Source organism: Populus euphratica, unplaced genomic scaffold, assembly GCF_000495115.2.
Source record: "Populus euphratica unplaced genomic scaffold, PopEup_1.0 scaffold22.1, whole genome shotgun sequence".
Lineage (NCBI taxonomy): Eukaryota > Viridiplantae > Streptophyta > Magnoliopsida > Malpighiales > Salicaceae > Populus > Populus euphratica.
In genome coordinates, this window is record NW_011499863.1 from 1769988 (window position 1) to 1792017 (window position 22030).

Here is a 22030-nt window from a genome sequence, read left to right on the forward strand (position 1 = left end):
ATGTAAGGATTCTCCTGCTGAGAGTTATTGTCTACTATCTCTTTTCATTGTAAACTAAATTACTTTGACCTCTTCCCATCATTTTGTCCTTATCATTTTTTTCTCTTTGTGGTTATCGAGGTTTGCTGCATCTATATTTTCCTCATTGTCCCCTTTATAGTATAAAATTTAGCTGGTAATGCTTTTATACAGGCACGTGAATTTCTTTCTAAACTGGGCGACCTCTATCAGACTCAAATTTTTGCGAAAATTGAAAATGTAGAGGTGAGCTGTGTGATTTGTCTGCTATCATATGCCATTCCTTATCGTACCATGCTTAAATTCCATTTTAGGTTCCAACAGCCATATTTCTAATGTATTTCCTGCAGGGATTAACTCATTTTGATGAAATCCTTGAAGAAGCAGACGGTATCATCCTTTCTCGTGGAAATTTGGGGATAGATCTCCCACCAGAGAAGGTAGGTGTGAAATCTGATTGATGAACTTTCAATATGTGCAAGTTATCATAGGCACCTGTCATTAAAACATACTAGTCTGTTACGATTTCTTGTTAACATGTGATATTGTAACACAACAGTCTGTAAGGATTGCATAATAGCAATTTATAGAAGATAAATGGGAAATGGAGAGTGCTACACTACAACATACTTTAAGTTGTCACAACTGTACAACATGCTGTATCAATCCTTTTTTTTACGGGTTTATTTTTCATGTATTTTTTCAAGTGGGACATCTAAGTAGCTTTTGGAGGCCATTAAAAGGTACGATTTCCTATGATGCCAATCCTGCCAATGAGGATAGATATAAAAACCGACTGTAGGCAATTAGCATGTTGTTCCTATCTAGTTTGACACCATCAGTAAACATGCATTTGCATTTAGGGCTAATTGAGTCCTGAAATGGAAATTCTACTACACATAACCAGACTGTCTTGCTCTCTGCATTTTACAGGTGTTTATGTTTCAAAAAACTGCTGTTTTTAAGTGCAATATGGCTGGAAAACCTGCTGTGGTCACTCGTGTTGTGGACAGTATGACAGAGAATTTGAGACCTACTCGTGCAGAAGCAACTGATGTTGCCAACGCAGTATTGGATGGTAATTTTCAAAATTCTTGCGTGGATTGTGTTTCCCGCTTGTAAATTTTGTTGCATGTAATTATACTGTTCTGGACAATGAAGTGCTAACTTCTTACATGAGAATATAGCAGTCTTGATACCTCATTTTTCTAGCCTTGCTAAGTAAGCTGAGAGTTTCATATATTATGCAAACCACAGGCTAACAGAAGTATTTTAATGTGTTTTTCTGTTTCTTCAGGGAGTGATGCAATTCTTCTAGGTGCAGAAACCCTGAGAGGATTGTATCCAGTTGAGACCATCTCTACCGTTGGGAAAATTTGTGCTGAGGTAAGTTCTCTCTTGTTTTCCTCAAGTATCCCTCCTTGCCTCCATTTTCTCTTGATATTTCCAAACCTATCTCCCTAATTAATTAAATTCCCATCTGCAGGCAGAGAAGGTTTTCAATTATGATTTGTATTACAAAAGAACTGTCAAATATGCAGGAGATGCAATGAGCCATTTGGAGTCTATTACTTCCACTGCGGTATTTTCATAATGTTTCAATTAAGCTTTTTTGCTTATTTAGTTGAACATTGTTTTCATTCCTTCCTTACAAATTGTGTATTACTTCCACTGTGGTATTCCTTCCTTCTTTACCTATTTTTATCCTTGCCCTTTTTTGGTTATCAAGGTCCGTGCAGCTATCAAGGTTAAAGCTTCTGTAATTTTGTGCTTCACTTCTACTGGAGGAGCTGCAAGGTTTTTCTTTCTTCATATTTTTTCCTCTTAATTTCTTTTTCTGGCGCTATGTTTATTAGAATACAAATGCAAGTGATTAGGTATCTTGGAAGTCTATTTTGAAAGATTTATTAAATTGGGCAAATGAACTGTTGTTTAGATGACAGGCCAATTTCTTCAGAACTTGAGACTTTCTAATCTTCCATGTATTAATACAGGTTGATTGCAAAGTACAAACCCATAACGCCTGTTATATCTGTTGTTATCCCTCGGTTAAAGACTGATCAACTGCGTTGGACCTTTACTGGTGCTTTTGAGGTATGTTATTGCTTAGATTGGTTATATCTTCTTCCAGTGCAGGGGATAATTTTCTGTTGAATTTGGTGCTCCATTGTTTCAACACCCCCCTCTAATTGAATTTGAAGCTTATCCTCTAATAATTTTCTGGCAGGCAAGGCAGTCACTCATTGTCAGGGGAGTTTTTCCTATGCTTGCCGATCCTCGACACCAAGTAAGCATGCATTACATTACATGATTGCAAGTTTATGTTTTTATCAGTTCCCATTTTTCTTCTTCTTCTTCAGAATGACAAGATAAGAAAGGTCTTGTGGAATGAATTTTAGTTATCTAATATACTATTTCTTTGAATTTTTCCAATAATTGATATTTGAGATGAAGGTTAAAGGTTAAAGGTCATATCATGACGATAATTTTCAGATATAGATTTTAATTCTCTTGGCATTCCAGCAAAGTGCCTTTGCATGCATTTCAAAGGACGAAGGGCAAATATGGGGTCTAGATGTAGGTGTGCGCACCATCATTCTATGTCTGTGGTTACACACTGACTATTACAGGGATAATAGGTAGAAGGTATACAAAAATATAATCAATGCATTACAGGTTGGAGCTCTTTCACACAGAACTCGGGTCATCTTGTGTCACTAGAGTTTTTACTCACCCTGTTTCACAGGGATTTTCAACTAAGAATGACAGGGGACATATCATCATGAACTTAAGCTTATTTTTTAACAAATGGGAACATGGTTGGTTTTGCAGGCTGAGTCTACAAATGCAACAAATGAATCAGTTCTGAAGGTTGCTCTAGATCATGGCAAGGCAGCTGGTTTTATAAAGCCGCATGACCGAGTTGTTGTTTGCCAAAAGCTTGGAGATTCATATGTGGTGAAGATCCTTGAGCTTGAAGATTAAAGCCAATGTGCATCTCATTTGGCTTGAAATCTTAGTTTTTGGCAGCTCCCATCTATATGCTATAAAATAAGAAAACATAGACACGTGTAACCGAGTATTTAGTATGTAAAGGTAACTTGTCAAATGGATCCTACTTGGTCCAAGCTTTGAACCACTTATGGTTTGATGGCTTTTCTTGCCCCTCAACTATTACGGGTTGTGCAACGTTAAAACATGTACTATTTTCATTTTTGAAGTATTATGTTTTGAATAAATATTATTTCTGTTTAATCTGCTCATTATCATTGATAAAAAATCCTAGTTTTGATAAAAAAAAAAAATCAGTTTCTAGTACTTTAAGTTGAGATTTTTCATCTGCCAATAAAAACTCAAATCCACATCCACTGTTCCAAGTCTTTTGAGATAAAAGAAGCGTTTTTTAATTTTTCTTAAACATGAAATATTAACAAAATTTCTAATAATAATAATAATAATTTGGAATGATACCAAATTTTGTTGGGGGCTCCAAAAAAAGCCATGTGCCAAATTTTGTATTTGATAATGCAAATATTTTGATAATCATACTATAATATTAATATAGCAGATGGATATATAGATGTAATTTTTCACATCAGGGAGTTTTCGATAAAATTAAATAATCACCTAGTACACAAAGCGACACCGTATAGCAACTCATGCAACGTTCTGCAAGTGATCATATTCCTAAAAAGTCTTGCCAAGTTGTCTATTTCTTTTACTGATCGAATTCCTAAAACGTTATTCCAAGTGCTTGAATCTTATCCTTCTATTTCCTTTACTGATCCATCAAGGCCAGTAATGTCAAAGTGTACTAAGAACACCTCATTGGTTGTAATTGCATAGGCTACACACATTACAGGTTTGCATTGGTTTGTCCTGTTCACAGTCGGGTTACGGTTAACGAACACACTCCACGAAGCTCCCCTCTTACATCGCATGCAACATCCCTCTAGCTTGCTTCTAACCACCAAAAGGTCAAAGTGCCTCTGAGAAACGTAAATCTGCCGGGCCAGGACCCAATATCCCCTTCTGTTCACTAATCTTTCCAAGTCCAAGAGGTGGAGGAGGAGGAGGAGGCTGCTGCTCTGGATGTGCATTCTTTTCATCGTCTCTCCATAGGGTTCCTTGCCACTCGGGTGCTTGCCACTCGCTCTGAACATCAAAAGCAACCCAAGTGAATCACAAGGATAAGACATCGGAGAACCAAAACACAGTGATGGGATTAGAATTTTTGTTCATGGGCGGAGATGAGGCCATAATTGAAGGAGTTTACGTGTGGACATCCTTGTTAATAAAACACGCTAAGAATTCCCCTTGATTAGATGACATGAAAAATATCATTTATGCTGCATTGCATGAAGATGCGCTCAATGTAGCCTTCGCTAAAATCATAAATACTTGCCTCATCAATAGTGTAACCATCATGCTGTAATAATGGGGTGGTAAGAGGGGGAGCAACATCTGGATCAGGCTTCTGAAATATAAATGTAGTATATAGGCCTGCAGAATGGAAATGCCAAAAGGGTGAGAATGTGTGAATAAAGTGATAACATAGGAAATTAAGTCGGATTTTCTGAGAGAATAAGGTAAATGCCACACCTAATACATCATATGATCGAGGAAGAAGTCTCCCTCTAGGATCCACCAGGTTCAGACCAGCATTCATTATCATACCTGCAAATTGAGTTCTTTGAAGAGGAAAAGGCAGAAATCAGCAGTGCATATATAAAAAGGCACTAGAAACAATAAAAAACACACAATAATGCAGAGTCACAAACCTATTATCATCATAAAATTCTGTCAAGTTCTGAATTTCCACATACTCCAGACCAGCTTCCCTGGCCAACCTAGACGCACACAGAGACTCTAGCATAAGGATTTTTAAAGCTTAGCATAAAAGGTATATGATTAGGATAGAATAGCACAAACACCCACAAAATTTCAGCCAGAAAAAAACAAGTTCACAGCAATCCATCCATGCTTCAGAATAAATAATGTATGGCCAATTACTCAAGAGAAACATTGTAGGAGATCCAAAACTACAGCTTTAGAAAACATTGAGTTTTCAATTAAACAGAATGGTCCCAATGCCAGCAGCCCAGCATTATCACCCAATTGATATACTTGGAGAAATTGGGGTCTGACGCTTTTTCAAACAAAAAGGTTATATATGTTGATAAAAGAATCAGCCATCATATTGCATGCATCCTAATCCTTCCCTATATTTACTTCTCTCTATTCAACCATCTCCAATGCCCCTTTTTGTCTTCTCTCTCTTAGGTTATCTTCTCCGTATGAGTCAACTAGTTCCTACAACATGGAGTGAGATTAAGACTATAAATGGTGAGAATGAAATAGATTTCAGGCAATAACATCAACAATGGACATATAGATGACTTGGATGTATTTTACAAAATTTATTTAGGCAATTAACAATTACTGGAATCAGTATTCCTTTCCTTTCACACATCCTACTTGTCATGAGAGACATACTAGAATCCTCCAGTATTAGCTTTAGATTTAAGCAGACTGGAACACCAGCTGATTGAGATGAAGACACTCAAAAGCAGAGCAATGGATTGCTCTAGATAGAACAAAGAAAGAAACAGAAGGGGGTAGGAAAAGAATGTGTAATTGGGGTGGGTGAGTCCTTAAACCCAACTCTTTTATCTCTTAAAAAAACTACATTCCATAAAAGCTGCTTTGAGTAGCGATATCGAGGAATTCATCTGTGCTGGCCATAGAATGGGTCCACATAAAAAGCAAACATGGAGTTGCATCAGAAACTCACGAGGCAATATAGAGATTACACTAATTAAAGCAATTTATAATGAAGGTGAAATCATGACAGGTTATGAAGAAAGGAGTCAACCTTATCAAGCTTGGAAAATGCACCAAGCAGTGGGTTTCTGCAGAGATGTCGTGGGCAAATTTTAACTGGTACTTCTTCCCAAATAATGGAAACCTGGTTTTAATAGAAGGGGGGGAGGCAAATCAGAACAAAGCTATCCAAGACAAAAATGAGGGAATATGCTCATTTCTTAAACATGTATATACTTCTCTTCCTCTACTTCGAAAGTGATCATGTAGCTTTCTGATCGAATGCAATTGGGAACAATGTTTGGCTTCATGCTGCCACTTCTGTTGTGGTATGCTTCAACATTCTTCTGGTACTTTGCCCTGCATGGATGGAACGTTAAAAACACCATCTACAATTCCCTTTTTTCTAAAAGAAAAATCTCATTCAGAGTTTCAAACTTGTGATTAGTATAAAGATGGAAACTGCAGCCCAGATATAGAAAAGCTCACAGTCCAGGCACAAAAAAAGTTTGAGATGGAATGAATAGGAGATCAAGAAGCCATTTAGTCAAGGAAAAAAGCTTGGAATTTTTTAATATGTACATTCTGGAGGAAGAAACACCACCAACAACCACAGCAATAGTCGTTAAGCTACTTCTGTTCTGTATGGAACAAGCTAAAAAAGAATTTCAACTTTAAGCTATTCAATGATTCACCTGTGCAATTTCATTATTCAAACTAATATTAAATAAAGGCAATTGACATGGAGAAAACCAAATCCCACTAAAAGTTTTACATTGGTTATAGCATGAACCTTGTTCTGTGTAAGTAAATCATCCAGCAAAGATTTATTCAAGATTGCTATCAATACCTGAAAGAAATATCTAGATTTAAACAATCCATCCGGGTATGATAATCAACAAACTAAGAAGAAGCAAATTTGTAACATGCAGATTCGCACATGCAGAAGCACAAACACACAGAGAGAAAGGCATCATTTCTTCAATGATCATTTATTCATACCATATGGTAGATGAGTCAGGAGTAATACCAAAAAAATAACCCCCCGGTTTAAGCAACGACGCCACATTATGTAGAAGCTTCCTTGCACTCTCCTCGGTCTCAAAACACAACTGCAAAAAACAATTACAACAAAACATTTCTCACTTAAATATCCCTCGTAAGAAACAAATCAATAACATTCTTAGCAACTTCAAACCTGCAAATTCTGCAAACAGCAAACTAAATCAGCTTGATTGGCCTTTTCCTGCAACTGGGTTTCAAAATTTTCCTGTCAAACAAAAACATTTTGAAGTGAAGCCGGTGAAAAAAAATGTAATAACGTAAAAAATAGCATATAAAAAAAGTACATACAGAACAAGGGTCGGCTTGAAAGAAATCAGCAGTGTAATTTTTCTTCAGACTCTCCCATGTTTCTTTTACTTCACTTATTCCTGATGATGCTACATCTACGCCATTAACATTAACATTATCGTTATCGTTAATAAAATACCAAAAAATAACACATTAATTAATCTGTATATGAAAGAAAAAAGAAAAACAGACCGATTCCAATGTAGTGAGTGATTTGAGCAGCGTCCCATTTCTCTAAGTCCACTCCTCCTCCACAATACAAATCACATACCTTCACGTGTAACACCAGAAAAAAAGAAAATCCAAATCAGGCAAATACGTGTGTGTGTGTGTGTGGAGAGAGAGAGAGAGAGAGAGGGGTCAGTGTTACTGACAGTGGCATAGGGGTGGGCAAAGATTTTGATGATGGCAGATTTAGCGAACTCGTAGAGTCGATGGTGAGTTGACTCAGTTCTCGGTATCGGAAACCCGCTCATCCTCTTCGATTTCTTTAGAGCTTTCTCAATTTTCCGGTGAAAATTCACGAAATGGAGCAGGGTTTAATTAATTTCTTCTTTTTATTATTCATTTATCTTTTCCCACAGGGTTTAAGGTTGGGGCCGACTTGAAGCCCATAAAGAGTCAATCGAAGACGCGGAGTCGATGCGATATAGGACGTCGTGTCGTTGGACCAGGACTTGTTTTCTGTATTGTTTTTGTTTTTGTTTTTCTAATGATGGTATTCGCTGTTTAGGATATGGTTTGGTTGCTCATAATTTTACTTAGAAAAGCTATATTTGAAATATAATTTGGATTTCATTTCAAGTTAAGAGGGTATTTAAATGGAAGGTAGTTTGTGTTTTTTTAAATAAAAAACATGTTTATATAATTTTTAAAGATATGATTTATGCTTAAAAGGTATTATATCTTTAACAAAAAGCAATCACATCTTAAAGTTAAACATACTTTAAATAGAATTGATTAAATAGAGTTGATGAAATCTAATTAACCCAATTCAAACCTATTAAACTAATCTAATTCGCTGCTGGAACAAATATTGATCATACCCATTAATTTATCCCACATGTTAATTATTATAATAATAATTATGCAGCAGGTAAATTTGTTCATGTTCAATAAAATAAACAATGAAAAAATGATATAAATAGACCAGTATATTTCACTAATAATTCCTTTTGCTTGGTAAAAAATATTCCAGCTCCTAATATTATTCAGATATTCTGTGTTTATTATTTTATAAATATTTCAACTGATAGTTACTCTTGAGTTTTTTATTTTGTTTTTTTAGTTTTTTAAATGCATTTCAAATAATATTTTATTTTTATATTTTTTTATTACTTGTGAAAAATCAACTAATAATTTCTCTTAAATGCCTTAATTTTTTAAAATAATATTTTTTTTCAAGTGTTTTATTCTATTTTTCTACTCCAGCGGGGGAAAAAATGTTTTTAGTAAAAGTTTGGTGAAGTTTTATTTGTCTACCCTAAAAAAGCGGTGATAATTCTAAAAGGAAATATGTTTATTTTTTAAAGTGATAAAATAACTATTCTCTAAGATTTTTTATTTTATGATAATCTATAAGTATTTTAATTTAGTTATTAGAAATACTCTTATTAGTGTCTAATAAAATAATATACTTTTATTAATATTTATCAGATCTAACCTATTTAGGAGGCTAACTTAGGCTCCATATGAATCGAGATCTTAACCAAATTTGAAAAAAATTAACTTTAAATATATTAGCTCGACCCATAAATCAGCTGACTCGGTCCCACCTGCCACGGAACTTTTTTTAAAACAAAACCAAAATATTAATATACAAATAACTAGCCGACATGTCTTTTATAGAGCTGGAATACAACTAGACTCCCCGCGTTTGTTAGACATGGAAGAGATTTGCTTGTCGAGGTGTTTCCCGTAACAGTGTAATTTTTTTATATAATTCATATTTATATTTTAATTTTAAATATAACTTTATGGAGCTGGAATACAAATAATATTTTAAATTTTATTATTCAGCTCATGTATAATTTATATTTATATATTTTTTAAAAAAAATTTAATTCTTTTAATTTTTTCGGTGAAACGATGTAACGTAGATCTGGTCTTTTGGCTGAGTCAACTCAGGCTCTTTGCCGGGTCAACCCGGTACCAGTTTAATAGCTATTCTCTTATTGCTATCTAATAAAACAGTAAGAATAGGAGGAGTAAATAGAGGGACGAGAGACACTGATGATGAGGCGACAGCCAGAATTAGAGAGTGAGACGCTAGTGGAAGCGGCGCTAAGGATACTCAACACAGGGGACCCATTCGAGAAGGCAAAGCTAGGCGATTTAGTGGCTACTAAATGGCAACAAGGGTCCATTTTTCAGGCTTACAACCCTTCCCTCGACATCCCCGTACCCGATCGCCCCGCCAGGCTCGCTAATGTATCGCACTTGTTTTTTTATACTTGGTGTTTCTGGATGCTTATTAAATGTTCGATGATATGACTAAGTGAAAAGAAATGCGGTGCAGGTAAGGTTGGTTTCACCAAGTTTGATGCCGAAGCTAGGGAAAGCTGGTAGCTTGCAGAGTAGGCAGGCTATTGTGCATAGTCTCGTGCATACTGAAAGTTGGGCTATTGACTTGTCTTGGGTACCCTCTCTCTCTCTCTCTCTGGCTTCATAATTTGGTGTTGTTATTGTATTTATGAAGGAGATTGTTGTAGGATATAATTGCTCGGTTTGGTAAGCAAGAGGGAATGCCAAGAGAGTTCTTCACGGATTTTGTGAAGGTTGCGCAAGATGAGGGCAGACACTTTACTCTTCTTGCAAAACGGCTTGAAGAATTGGGTTCTTCTTATGGGGCTTTACCAGCTCATGATGGCTTGTGGGACTCAGCCATTGCTACTTCAAAGGACCTTTTAGGTCGTTTGGCAATAGAGCATTGTGTTCACGAGGTGCATGCTTGTTTTTTCACTTACTCTCTGCCTTGTTTGAAGATTTTATTGTTTTTTAATTAGCACGGTTGCGAAAACAATTTTGCAAAATAGCGCACCTAGAAATTTATCTGTGAAAATAGCAAAGTCCATTGAGACGTGTCAAATTTAAAGGTTGTGCATGTTATTATCTGCTTAATCCCGGGCCATTGCAATTTTAAGCTTGTGCATGTGACACATGCGCGTCTCAATGAAATTTTCTACTTTCATAAATAAGTTTCTAGCTGGGTTATTTTGCTAATGTGAGCTAAAAAAACAAAAACTCGTGTTAATGGAATGCAGGTAGCATCAACATCAAAAGTTGAAACCGCTTCCATTTTATTGGTTTTTATGGTGTATAAACGCACAGATTTGTATTTCTGATAAAGAAATTCCTTTTGTTTTTTGAAAAAGAATCTTTTAGCTGAAGTAGACTCGACAATTTTATTGAAGTGGTCTACATGACAAAACTTATGGATCATATGGACAAAGAAAAACATATATTCAAAATTTTATGCAAAACCTGAAGTTAACTTTAGCCTTATATAATCCAAATATTCCTTTCATGTATGCTGCTTGATTTATTGATTTCAGTTAACATGCAGGCCAGGGGACTTGATGTGCTGCCAACAACCATATCTCGATTCCGCAATGGAGGTGACAACGAAACAGCCGATTTATTGAAGACAGTAGTTTATCCAGAAGAGATAACCCATTGTGCAGCTGGAGTGAAGTGGTTCAAGTATCTATGCTTGAGGTCTAAAACTCCAGCTTCAAGTAGAGACAACTTGTCATCTGAAGAAAATGGAGACAAGGAAACTGAAATTTCTACGAAGGGGAATGAAGAGGTGATTCAGAAATTTCATGCTATAGTGAGAACACACTTCAGAGGACCATTGAAGCCTCCCTTTAACGAGGAAGCAAGGAAAGCTGCTGGATTTGGTCCTCGATGGTATGAACCTCTAGCTGTCAAAGAGGTCCAGAATGCTAATCCTAGTATTTAATTCACTGATCAATGTTCCGAGGATAGTGATTCTGTTTCCAAAAATTCCTTTGGACTGCAGGAAACAAGTATTTCAAGTCTCATGTGCCCTGACCCTAATATGGGATTAAAGGTATACTTGGGATCTGGGAACAGACGTGTACGCTTTTTATGCATGCAACCTCCAACGAGGTTATGAGAGACTCCCAGAATTTGCCAGGGCCTTCACCTGGCCCCGGTTGTCTTTGAATTCCCCTGGATTGACCTTTTCCCATGACTAGTCCAATCGTTTACCCATTTTAAGTTAAGGTGAGTAAAGGAGTGTGTTTTGTAATGGGGTAGTTGTTATGGTTGTAATTTAAAAATAAAAATTATAAAAAAAATTTTAATTGAGATTGGTTTGGAAGAATATAAATTTGGTTAAAACTGTAATTGAAATTAAAATTAAATAAAAAGTAATTTAATATGTTTGATTAAGAATGCTTTTAAAATTGAGATTATAAAATAATTTTTAAAAAATATATTAATATTAATGGTTTATAATTTAAATATTGTAGATTTAATTATTATTATTATATCATGAAATAAATAATATTTTATATAAAATATTTTTTTATTGTTTCATTAAATTTCTTAAGAGCGCAACAACATTAGGTAAAATATAATTAGGAATAAAATTGAAATTGCAATCAAATTTTGCAAATTCTATGTCATTAAGTAATTTTCATCTAATTTATATAATGTTATTAAATAATATTTAACATTAAAATTTTAAATAAAAAATAATAAAAAATAAAAAATAATTTTTTATTTTATTGAGTTAAACTCGATTCAATATATTTTTAGCTTTGAACCGGACCGGTCGAGCTAAAATGGTAGAACTCTACTATTTCATGCAAGGAAAATCACGGCTTCACTGTTCATGAGTTTTTTCAATATAAGAAGAGTTGCATAAACTTATGGTTATGATGTAGTTGATGGTGGACCCTATCAGTAGAAAATTGTTTTTGAAACATTACCAAACGCTTCCTATGCTGTGGTTACTTTGCGAACAAATGGACTTTAAATGTGAGGGAGATTACTGGAGGAAAAAAAAGCCATTACGGCCCCCATGGTTTAAAATTTGTCATGTGGATTTTGTAGTCTCCAACGGTTTCTTCGACCTCCCAGCATCTGGTTTTTAGATAGTGCAAAGAAGGCAACTAGGCAACAAAATTCTTAGGCCAAAAGAACTAGGCTCCACATATCTTAGAGCGGAAAACGAGCAAATGATACAATTGAGAGGAAGGCAACCTTTTTTTTTTTACTTAGATGATGTTCGGCATTGTAATATAGTTGTATTTTTGAATTTTTATAGTTTTAAATTATTTTTTTTATATTTTTAAATTATTTTGATGTGTTGATGTTAAGAATAAATTTTAAAAAATATTATTTTCATATTTTTCAAATAAAAATTATTTTTTTACCTTTTTCTAAGTGATGGTATTTTAATTTTTTTAAAAAAATTATTAAAAGGATATAGTTTTAAATTAACTTGGAATTAACTAAATCAATAATCAAGATTGCTTCATTCAGAACTTTTATTTTTAAATGCGAAACATCTGGGAGGGGATATCCTTAATTGAGTGAGAGATGCGATTGCTCTTAAATTTAAAGCTAATACAAACAAGGATTAACGTGTAAAATCAAGCGCTATATATCATACTTGCAGGCGCTTCGAATCAAGAGATGAAAAGATTTCAAGTTATGGTTTCTGAATTTTTGAAGAGAGAAGTGATTTGCAGCTGCTACCTCTTGGGAACTCGAGCCTTACATACCAAGCATACGTCCTCGTCCTATTTTACCGATGGCGAATTTGCTGGTATGTACCTCTTGGGTTTTTCCAACAGTAGCTATCAAAATGTTTATTTGCTCAGATTACGTCAGTATTTTTAGTTTATTTTATTTTATTCTTAATTTTCTGGACATGTTTCCATGAAGAAATCCAGTCATGGTAGACCTCGTAATCTGCACGCAAGGCATGGTGAGGATAAATTTTCACCTGTAAATATCTCATACTTTTCATTAGTGGCTTGGAACTTTAAATCCAGTAAGTCGTGAACCCTTGTCTCCCCTACAAACCCAGCAATCAAGACTTGCGTTGTACATTTCTTCCATTAAAAGCATAAAACACAGAGAAGCCCCCATTGCAAAGCTAGTTCTAAGCAAGTGGGATGGGGAGAGCTTGATGGGGCAGCTTAGCACCTTGAAGATGCCAAACTTGTTACTCGAATCTCTTCCACAAAATAAATAATCGTTTGTGGTGTCGACAGTTTTAAGAATCCCGAAGTTCCTCGGCTATATCAAAACAAAAAAAGAATGTTTGTCACATCCACAAACAGATTTTCATTGGTTTTGAAGACTCTCGATTGCCTTTTTCCACTGCCATGCTCTCTGCTTGGCGTCTTCAAATGACCTTACCTTCTTCGGCTGAATGAGCACATAACTACGTCAGAAAAATGATGGGAAAATGCAGAGGGTTGAAGGGTGGAGGGAATGAAGGGATATAAACTGGTGAATAAATCCCCTGTAGTTGGAATTTTTAATCAAGCCATCACTGTATATGAAGAGGGTCAAAAAGCCATGTAGCGGAGGTCGGGACTCCTAAAATCAAATTATTTATGCATTTTCATCATTTTGAGAGCCCGAGATTCCATGAAATGGCACCCAGGTTTGAATATGGCACTGATTTATAATGAAAAAACCGCCAACGATCTAATCAGTGAAATGACATGGTAAAAGAGGCATACCGTACAGATCTTGAAATGTGAAGGACTTGTTACTTGGACGCTCAGGTCATCAGAATTGTCAGACCAAATTATATTTCCCTTCACCACTAACTTTGAAGGGTCCACGTAAATCAACTTTGGCTTGTTGGTAAGGATAAGCTGCACCTTCTTGCTCGTCAGTTTCTGTAATTTCTTCACCATTGCGATCATAAGAACAGATTCCCCTGGATCCAAAAACTGTTGCCTGGTAACATGGATATCCTACATGTTAAACATACTTCCAAGTAGTCTGGAAACAAAGAAGAGGGAAAACAAAAACCACCACTTAAGATTTGTCAATTAAAATAACTTCATAGGGGCATTCTTTTGAAGCTTTGAGAAGATTGAAGCAAATCAACCAACACAAGTCAACCTATATTGCTGACTAAAGGCCCTCTGCATCCACAGGACTAGTCATTTAAATTTCTTCCAAGAAACAAGCTGTACCAGCTTTTTGGTGATGTTAAATGGTCAACTTCCTAGAGGTCAAAGTAAAAAAAAATTGCTTCAACTTTTATGTCAAAATCATCCTTTAGGTTCAGGAAGAGTGTAAAGTGAACACAGAAAAAATTCCAATTCAGTCCAGTATGTCAAGACATATCCTCTGTGAGTTCAGAAGAAAGTCCATCTTTCCTTGACTTGAATTACTCCAAGCATGAACTCCAAGGTTACATAAATCGAAGGAATTGATTAGGTGCACAAGACAAGGAATCCAACAAACTTAAATAAAAAAATTAGTTCAAACTTGGATAGTGGTTGAGTAGAACCATATCCTCTGCGCATTCTTTTAACTTCCAAGACTCGTGTTAGGCAACAACAAGAATCTCAAAAAATATATCTCACAAGGTTTAAGCCAAGATATTTTGCATGCAAAGAATCAGACTTGTAGACAGAAGCAGAAAAGGGGCATGTATAAAGGCAAGACATGTGCAAAGAGTAAAAGGTGTTAAGCCAATACCATTTGGAATCAAAGGAGTCTATTGAAGCAAGTCTAGTTATGTGAGCCGTTGCTTCAGCAGATGATGATACTCCAGCATTTCCATCATTTTGTGTCACAGAACTGTCTCCAGCACGTGCAGGGTTATATGGAGACCCAGAGTCATGGTCACTGTCACCTGAGTGCACCTGGTACATGAGTAAGGAAAGAGATTAGAAATCTAAATATTATTAGCCTGGAGAAGAAAAATGCAAAGGAATTTTGAAATCCTTCGCACATAATACTTTAAAGTAGTGTTGTCATACCATTGGCTCCGAAACAAGTTTAGGAGGGGTTTCTCCTCTTAAATTCTTCCAGTCAACTCCCTCAAAGAAGGGATGGTTCTTGAGCTCAGCATACCCACCACGGCCAGCACCAGGTCTTCTGCTGGGATCTATATCCTACAACATTGTAAGATGGAAGATCAAAGGCCTAAATCACGAACTTCATAAGGTTAAGGCTTATAAATTTCACATCTTATTCCAAGGGAGACCAGCTACCATGAACCACCATGATTTGACCTTGTCCTTTGTCATTAGTCGTGTGCCTCAAAAGTGTAATCGCATTAACATCCAGGCATTCAGTGTTAACACAAACAAATAGATGCTGTAAATCACCAAAAAGATTTCATTTTGAGGGGCCAAGGTAATATCTTCTTGAACATAAAGTAAAGGGCTAAATTACAATGTTTAGTGGGGACAGGGGATAGCTCAGCCCCAGCCCCCCTTGGATCCATCCATGCACTAAACAAAGATAGTAAGCCCACACATCCTCCAACCTGTTCCCAGACCTCTAGATCATCCTGAAACCCACTATATCAGATGTAGTAGAGTGTACCCCATGGGTTTCCTAGACATTGTTACTGTGCGATTTTAATGAGTAAAAGGCCACACCAAACTATAGTCATGTAATATGATCTCAAAACTTGAATCTGGAAATGCTTGTACTGCAATAGCAAAGCTCTTACCATTGACCAAGCAGGGATGTTTTATCTATAGATATAGAATAGAACAAAAAGGAGAACGAAGGATCATTCACCAAAAAACAGTGAGCTTGAAAAAAATCTAAAGTCCAATGTACAAAATCTTTGTAGCTTACTAATAAGTGGTCGATGAGGTCTCTTGCTTCTCCTGAAAAATAATCAGGAAACCTTATATCCCGGGCAATAATTCTTTGAAATATAAGCCATTCACTTGCATCTTTGAAAGGAGAAGTCCCTGAAAGCATCTGGTACAAAGTGCAGCCGAGTGCCCAGAGGTCATTTCTGTTTGAATGCGGTCAAAAGAGAAAAAAGGTTATTCTCCATACCCAAGACTTCATTAAATTGGAAATAAGCTCAACCATGAAGAACAATATCGACACCCCCTCACCCCAACACAAAGGGAACAACACACCTAAAACTTATTCCAATTATAAAATTTATCTGGTTGGATTTATGTGGAGTCACTTACCCAAAAGTTGCAGGAGAAGAGTTAAGGACTTCTGGAGGGACATATGCCGCTGTTCCCACAAATGTGCAAGCCTTGTCATCTGAACAGAGGACCAAAGCAAGAAAAATAACATGCAGATAAAAAAAAAAGATCATAATGAACAATTGTAGATGATAAGTTCTAGTATTACCTGAAGCCGCATTTGGAAGGACAGTAATGCAACTATCTTGCATGGGCTTCACACTCCCAAAATCAGCAATTTTAATGTGTCCTTCTGCAGTAAGTAGCAAATTCTCCGGCTGCCATTCAAAAGACCTTTAGCTCAGTTTCCAAATAAAGAAAAAGGAGCTATGGGCTAGGAAATTACCTTTATATCTCGATGTATTAATCCCATGCTATGTATGTATTCAAGAGCATCAACAACTTCAGCAGCATAAAAGCAAGCTTCATCCTCCGATAAACGGCCTTTCTGCAGAGACAATAAAATAGATATTTCATAACAAAATAAATCACTTGCTGCAAAAACAAATGAAGGACATTCTGCTGAATATTATCTGAATAAAGAAATGTGCATTGCATTATGCAATCGCTCTAAAGTGTTTCAAGAGCAACTTTATTTGAATATAAGCTATATGGAAGATGAAAACCATATGTTAATTTCTATATATATCCAAAATGATGTGAAGTTCTTAAATAATACAAGAATACAGAAAAAATTTATTGCATTAGGCACCAATGCAAATTACAAATTCTAACTTTATAAGACAAAATGTTTCAAAAATTCATGATATTGGGTTCTGTGATTTCTGAAAAGATTGGGAACAGCTAGGACAAACTGTAGGATTTATTTTTCCAAAATGAATAAAGAACGCAGAAAAGTTCTTAATAGGTACTCACTCTAGTTATTTGGTCAAAAAGTTCTCCGCCTTCACAGGATTCAAGTGCCATATCTGCCCAACAGAATCAAAATAGACTGACCTCAAATGATAAACCAACTTAAAAAAAAAACTTGAGGTGTTGTTAAAGAAAAAAAATCAATTCCAAGAACATGGAAACTTGGATGAATTGCCACCAAGATACCTACACAGCGAATAATTGTCCTGAAAAGTGAAAAAGAGCCGCACAATTCCAGGATGGTCCAATTGATCAAGCACAATGCGTTCTAGCTTAACATAAGCTGTTTTATTTTCCTTGGTGATGAATTTTTTGTCCATGATCTTCAAGGCAGATACTGTTCCTGTATCCTTCTTTTTTGCTCTCACTACCTGATAAGTCCATTAGTTTTGATACTCGGCATTCATTAGAAGAAGCTCAAAAGCAAAAAAGGGAGCTGGAATATAAGAGCTACATGATATCCATAACAAAATTCATTTTCCCATTAACATTCATCAGAAATCCTCAGAGTGAGGCATTTGAGGGAGGGGGAGATTAGCTCATAATAGGGTGCAACTAAAGGGTCAATATGCTAAGGCTCTCTCCTGTCACCTATAACATGAGCAAAACCAACCATCCAACCAACTACAAGGCCCTGCTTACACTTTGTACGAGTAAGACTGTTGCTCCCAGAGGGAATTAAATAAACCTACTAAGACTTCTGATGTTCCATTTGGCTTCCGAGAAAAGACAACGATATCAGCATCAAAACGAACCTAGAGCTTCGTTTTCTTAGAAGTAGAGACAGAATTACGGGAGAGTTTTAAAATTTCGTTTGCTTGTCTTCAATAAACTTTCCCGGAAACCAAACAAAAGAAATTCAAATTCGCCAAACCATAATACCCTTCAAATGAAATTTCTCCCTCGAGCCAGAACCAAAAACATTCTTCATACAACTCAAAAATATACATCTGTCGCTCCTAAATATAGGCTTCTATTATACAGGGAACAAATTAGATTTACAAGCTGCTATCAGATCATGATAGTACGAGCATAGGCTTAAAATTTATAAATCAAATACATTCCCATGATAGTAAAGATGAATGAAAGATACAAACTTTAGTCATAATTATAACCAAACAACACAAACCACCAATCTAGAATAAGAAACAAAACAGACCAACAAAACCCACGTAAGAAAAAACGAAAAAAAAAAATCAAACCTTTGAATAAGACCCAACACCATAGATCTTGCCAAGCTCAAAATCATGAATAGTGAAATTCTCTTGAGGTGCTCTGAATGCAAAGCTTTTAGATCTCTGCACGCTCCCATTATTGTTATTTGATGACGAAGAAGGATGATCGCCGCTTTGAATTCTGAACTTTGAATCAAACTCCCTCTCCATTTCCAACATTTCTCTCTTTCTCGATCAAATTATCTCCACGTAATAATAAATATTAACAAAAACCCACTCTCTCTAAACAAAAACCAAAATTTCTCTCTCTACAAATCTTGGGAGGTGAGTTTTTCAAGTCAAAAGAGAACCCTTTATTGGATCAGAATCAGAGGGAAAGTTTGAGTCTTTATGCTCTCATCTCTGATAAAGAAAAGTGAATAAGATTCTTTCCATGTACGTGTATTTTGTACAGGAATTAAACAAATATGTGTTTACTTTTTTCTTGCAACATGGGTATATGTGCATGAAAGTTGTGAGCTTCAAGGATGTTTTGGTGATGCAAAATTTCAAAACACTAAAAAGTGAATGTCGTTACCATTGAAGAAAGGAGGAGAAGTTAAGGGGATTGTGTGTGGAAATTGATGGAGGGGATGAGGGTGTGGGGGTTGAAGAGAAGAGAAGAGAGATCGGGAACATGGGATTGAATGATAGAGATCATTCGTTCTTTTCTCTTCTTTTGTTTTTCTTTTTCATTCTTGGTTTTCTATCTATAGAGCTCTAGATTATATGGAATAGGATTAGGATTAGATTAGAGATTAGACCCTTTAATTTTGGTAATGCTTAATGGTGTCAGAAAACTCTGTTCCCACGTCAGATAAGAAATTAGGGGCATGACTTTCACTGGATTTGTTGAACATTTTGGCTGTCCCAGTTACAATGGAGTGAAAGTATTATAGTTTTTTTTTTACAAGTTTTTTTCTTTATTTTAGTTTTTTATATATATTTTTTCCCTGTATTTTTTTTCTTTTTTTCCTCCATTTTTTTTAGTTTTACATTTTTTTTCTTTTTCTTAGGGGTTATTTTCTTTTTTTATTATTTTTTATTTGTTATTTTTTAAATTATTTTTATTGATTTTTTTAATATTAAACTGGTTAAAAATTTAGTATTATAATTTTTTCTTTAAAATATTATGAATTACTACAATAAACCTAAACCTTTTGATACATGCTTTGATCCTAAGAAAAAATTGAAATAAAATATGGCAGCGAAACTTGTTTATTATTTATTTATTTATACTAACTCTAATACTCGTTGTGTTATTTAATCCAATGGAAGTAACATATTACGGTAGCTCGGCCATTTACAGCGAAGCAAGGATTAGTTATATAGGAAAAGGTGAGCATTAGTATGGCTCCCTCCAGTATTTTTTTTATGATTTTTTTTTATAAAATGATATTTATTAATTTTATTTTTTTATATTAAGTTAATTGAGAATTTTACTTTATAGATTTTTTTATATTAAGTTAATTGAGAATTTTGCTTTATAGATTTTTTCTTTAAAACACTGTTAATTGTTACAATATTTCTCACATAGTTTTTATTTTACTACAATGTTTTCCCATATGTTTTTTAAGAAAATACTGTGAATTGTTACAATATTTTTCATATAGTTTTTATTTTACTACAATGTTTTTCCATATATTTTTTAAAATTATTTTTGTCTAAATTTTTTAATATGGAGTTGATTGAGATTTTACCTTTAACTTTCTCTACTTGTTTTTTTATTTTGTTTATTTTTTCCAAAATTGTCTTCTTCTTTTTCTTCTTTTATTTTTTTTGTGTTTTTTTATAGAATTATTTTATTTTATTTTATTTTTTTAATGTGGAGCTAGTTGAGTGTTTAACTTTGTAGTTTTTTTCTTTAAAACACCGTGGAATGCTACAGTTTTCCCCATATGTTTTTTTATGATTTTTTTTAGAACTGTCTTTATCGATTATTTTTTTAATATTGAGTTGGTTGAGAAATTAAATTCGTATTTTTTTCTTAAAAACACTATAGATGCTACAATGTCCCCCCAAGTGATTTTTTATGGTTTATTTTAAATTATCTTTATCAATTTTATTATTTTTAATATTGAGTTGAATAAAGATTACAAGTATATATTTCATCATGAAACGCTATAGATTGTTGTGGTGTTTACCTGCATAGTTTTTTTCTTTTATTTTTTTATGATTGTTTCAAGATTTTCTTTGTTAATTTTATTTTTTTAATATTAAATTGGTTAAGAATTTAGTATTGTAGCCTTTTCATTAAAAATATGTAGATTGCAACAGTTATGTGTGTGTGTGTTCACAAACACATAACAATGCATAAATATGCTACAAGCCAACAACATCGTGTGAGCATGACATTTAGTTTCAGCTAATTTACGAGCTCTGCAATATTATGTTTTGTGTCGATATTTTTTAATATAATAAAAAATACCTAGCATGTAAGGAATTATTTGTTTTGATTCAAGTGTTATTTAAAAATTAAACTATATAAAATTTGTAGTAATATAACTCAATTAATTTGAATGATTTAAAAAAAAATTAATTATTTTATAAAAAATATTTTAAAAAATTAAAAAATATATATATGAAATTGATAAAAAAAATTATATTTTTATCTAACTTGAATTTAAAATAAAATCATGTGGGGTTGTTTTCAAAGTGATCCAATTAACATAACTAATACAAAAATAACTCATACAACTATTAAAAAAATCCAAGTAGAGAATTGAAAAAAGAAATAAAATTAAAAAGAAATTAATTTTTTATAAGAGGAGAAGGAAGCTAATGGCTAGAGCATTATTTAATTATTCTGTACCATTAAATCAAAGTCTATTTTTTAGCAATATTATTTGTATTTTTATATATTTCATTCTCTCGATCATGTTAAGTATTTTAGAATTGAGTTGTAGATAAATTATTTACACCCTTGTGTTGGTATAGAGTTATAAATTTTCAAATGTAGTTTAATGTTTGAGTCATAAATTAGTAAGTTAATCCAAATTAATTCTAAAAAACATTCTTATGATATTATTCCAGTTAAAAAAATCATTGGAATTCACTTGACCAGGTTAATTAATTCAGTCATGTTTTTGGATTACATTCCAGAGATATTAAACTAGTAATTCAATTCTCAGAGGGAGTATTCACGACAGAAGATGAGTAGAGATTATTTTCTACTATCTTACACGTTAGGAAAGTTCGAACCATCAATATCTGCAGGTTGACTTGAAATATTGAGCAGCGACTTCACAGTTATTTCCTTTCCATGCTGACAGGACCAAGGACAAAGTACAGCAGAACCAGAGAAGAAAACATGAACTAGACATGGAGTATAAAAAATAATCCTTAATCTTACAAACGAAGGGATTATCTTCGCAAACAACCATGTTCGGTTTTCTGGTACAGGTCAAGGGGAATGGACATTGATTTGAAGCTGGACAACAGCGAGTCAATGCAGGCCATGATACCCTCGAAAGCTTGGTTGCGTAGAGTGTGTCTGGCTTGGAGATATGATGAATTTTTTTTAAGATATAATATCTTTAAAATACGAGTTATATTTTTAAAAGTTATGGCTTG

At 34.3% G+C, this 22030-nt stretch overlaps 4 protein-coding genes across 8 annotated transcripts in view; 2 read left to right on the forward strand and 2 right to left on the reverse strand.

Annotated features, from left to right (window-relative positions):
- LOC105125505 (pyruvate kinase, cytosolic isozyme-like) overlaps nt 1-3273 on the forward strand; it is a 6172-nt gene extending 2899 nt beyond the window's left edge. The window contains exons 8-16 of the mRNA XM_011025979.1: nt 193-264; nt 369-458; nt 952-1096; nt 1316-1404; nt 1505-1600; nt 1748-1815; nt 2013-2112; nt 2246-2305; nt 2851-3273. Of these exons, the coding sequence (XP_011024281.1) occupies nt 193-264; nt 369-458; nt 952-1096; nt 1316-1404; nt 1505-1600; nt 1748-1815; nt 2013-2112; nt 2246-2305; nt 2851-3003 (873 nt within the window). The 3' untranslated portion in view covers nt 3004-3273. The remainder of the gene's footprint in view (nt 1-192; nt 265-368; nt 459-951; nt 1097-1315; nt 1405-1504; nt 1601-1747; nt 1816-2012; nt 2113-2245; nt 2306-2850) is intronic.
- A 348-nt stretch (nt 3274-3621) lies between these two features.
- Nucleotides 3622-7724, reverse strand: LOC105125504 (S-adenosyl-L-methionine-dependent methyltransferases superfamily protein). Of its 3 annotated transcripts, XR_842252.1 has the most exons (12): nt 7569-7724; nt 7387-7465; nt 7195-7289; nt 7040-7111; nt 6844-6953; nt 6079-6201; nt 5894-5986; nt 4800-4868; nt 4621-4709; nt 4424-4521; nt 3874-4173; nt 3622-3842 (listed from the first exon to the last, which is right to left on the reverse strand). XR_842252.1 is itself a non-coding variant. In XM_011025978.1 (11 exons), exons 1-11 carry the CDS (start codon nt 7668-7670, stop codon nt 3997-3999), a joined length of 1101 nt encoding a protein of 366 aa, XP_011024280.1. In that variant the 5' UTR covers nt 7671-7724; the 3' UTR covers nt 3622-3996. The 3 variants fall into 3 exon arrangements, 2 of the variants coding, with proteins under 2 accessions (XP_011024280.1, XP_011024279.1); XM_011025978.1 differs by having other exon boundaries at nt 3622-4173; nt 7195-7283; XM_011025977.1 differs by having other exon boundaries at nt 3622-4173.
- Nucleotides 7725-9261: 1537 nt separating this feature from the next.
- Nucleotides 9262-11386, forward strand: LOC105125503 (3-oxoacyl-acyl-carrier synthase-like protein (Protein of unknown function DUF455)). 2 transcript variants are annotated; one of them, XM_011025976.1, is made up of 5 exons: nt 9262-9624; nt 9713-9832; nt 9906-10136; nt 10760-11106; nt 11219-11386. In XM_011025976.1, the coding sequence occupies exons 1-5, from the start codon at nt 9427-9429 to the stop codon at nt 11265-11267; spliced, it is 945 nt and encodes a 314-aa protein (XP_011024278.1). In that variant the 5' UTR covers nt 9262-9426; the 3' UTR covers nt 11268-11386. The 2 variants fall into 2 exon arrangements, with proteins under 2 accessions (XP_011024278.1, XP_011024277.1); XM_011025975.1 differs by having other exon boundaries at nt 9263-9624; nt 10760-11386.
- Nucleotides 11387-13160: 1774 nt separating this feature from the next.
- PDK1 (3'-phosphoinositide-dependent protein kinase 1) lies at nt 13161-19192 on the reverse strand. 2 transcript variants are annotated; one of them, XM_011025990.1, is made up of 11 exons: nt 18446-19188; nt 17434-17614; nt 17247-17299; nt 16717-16818; nt 16540-16648; nt 16371-16449; nt 16018-16183; nt 15186-15320; nt 14902-15068; nt 13926-14148; nt 13161-13605 (listed from the first exon to the last, which is right to left on the reverse strand). In XM_011025990.1, the coding sequence occupies exons 1-11, from the start codon at nt 18635-18637 to the stop codon at nt 13522-13524; spliced, it is 1491 nt and encodes a 496-aa protein (XP_011024292.1). In that variant the 5' UTR covers nt 18638-19188; the 3' UTR covers nt 13161-13521. The 2 variants fall into 2 exon arrangements, with proteins under 2 accessions (XP_011024292.1, XP_011024293.1); XM_011025991.1 differs by lacking the exon at nt 13161-13605 and adding an exon at nt 13612-13702 and having other exon boundaries at nt 18446-19192.
- Nucleotides 19193-22030: the final 2838 nt, after the last annotated feature.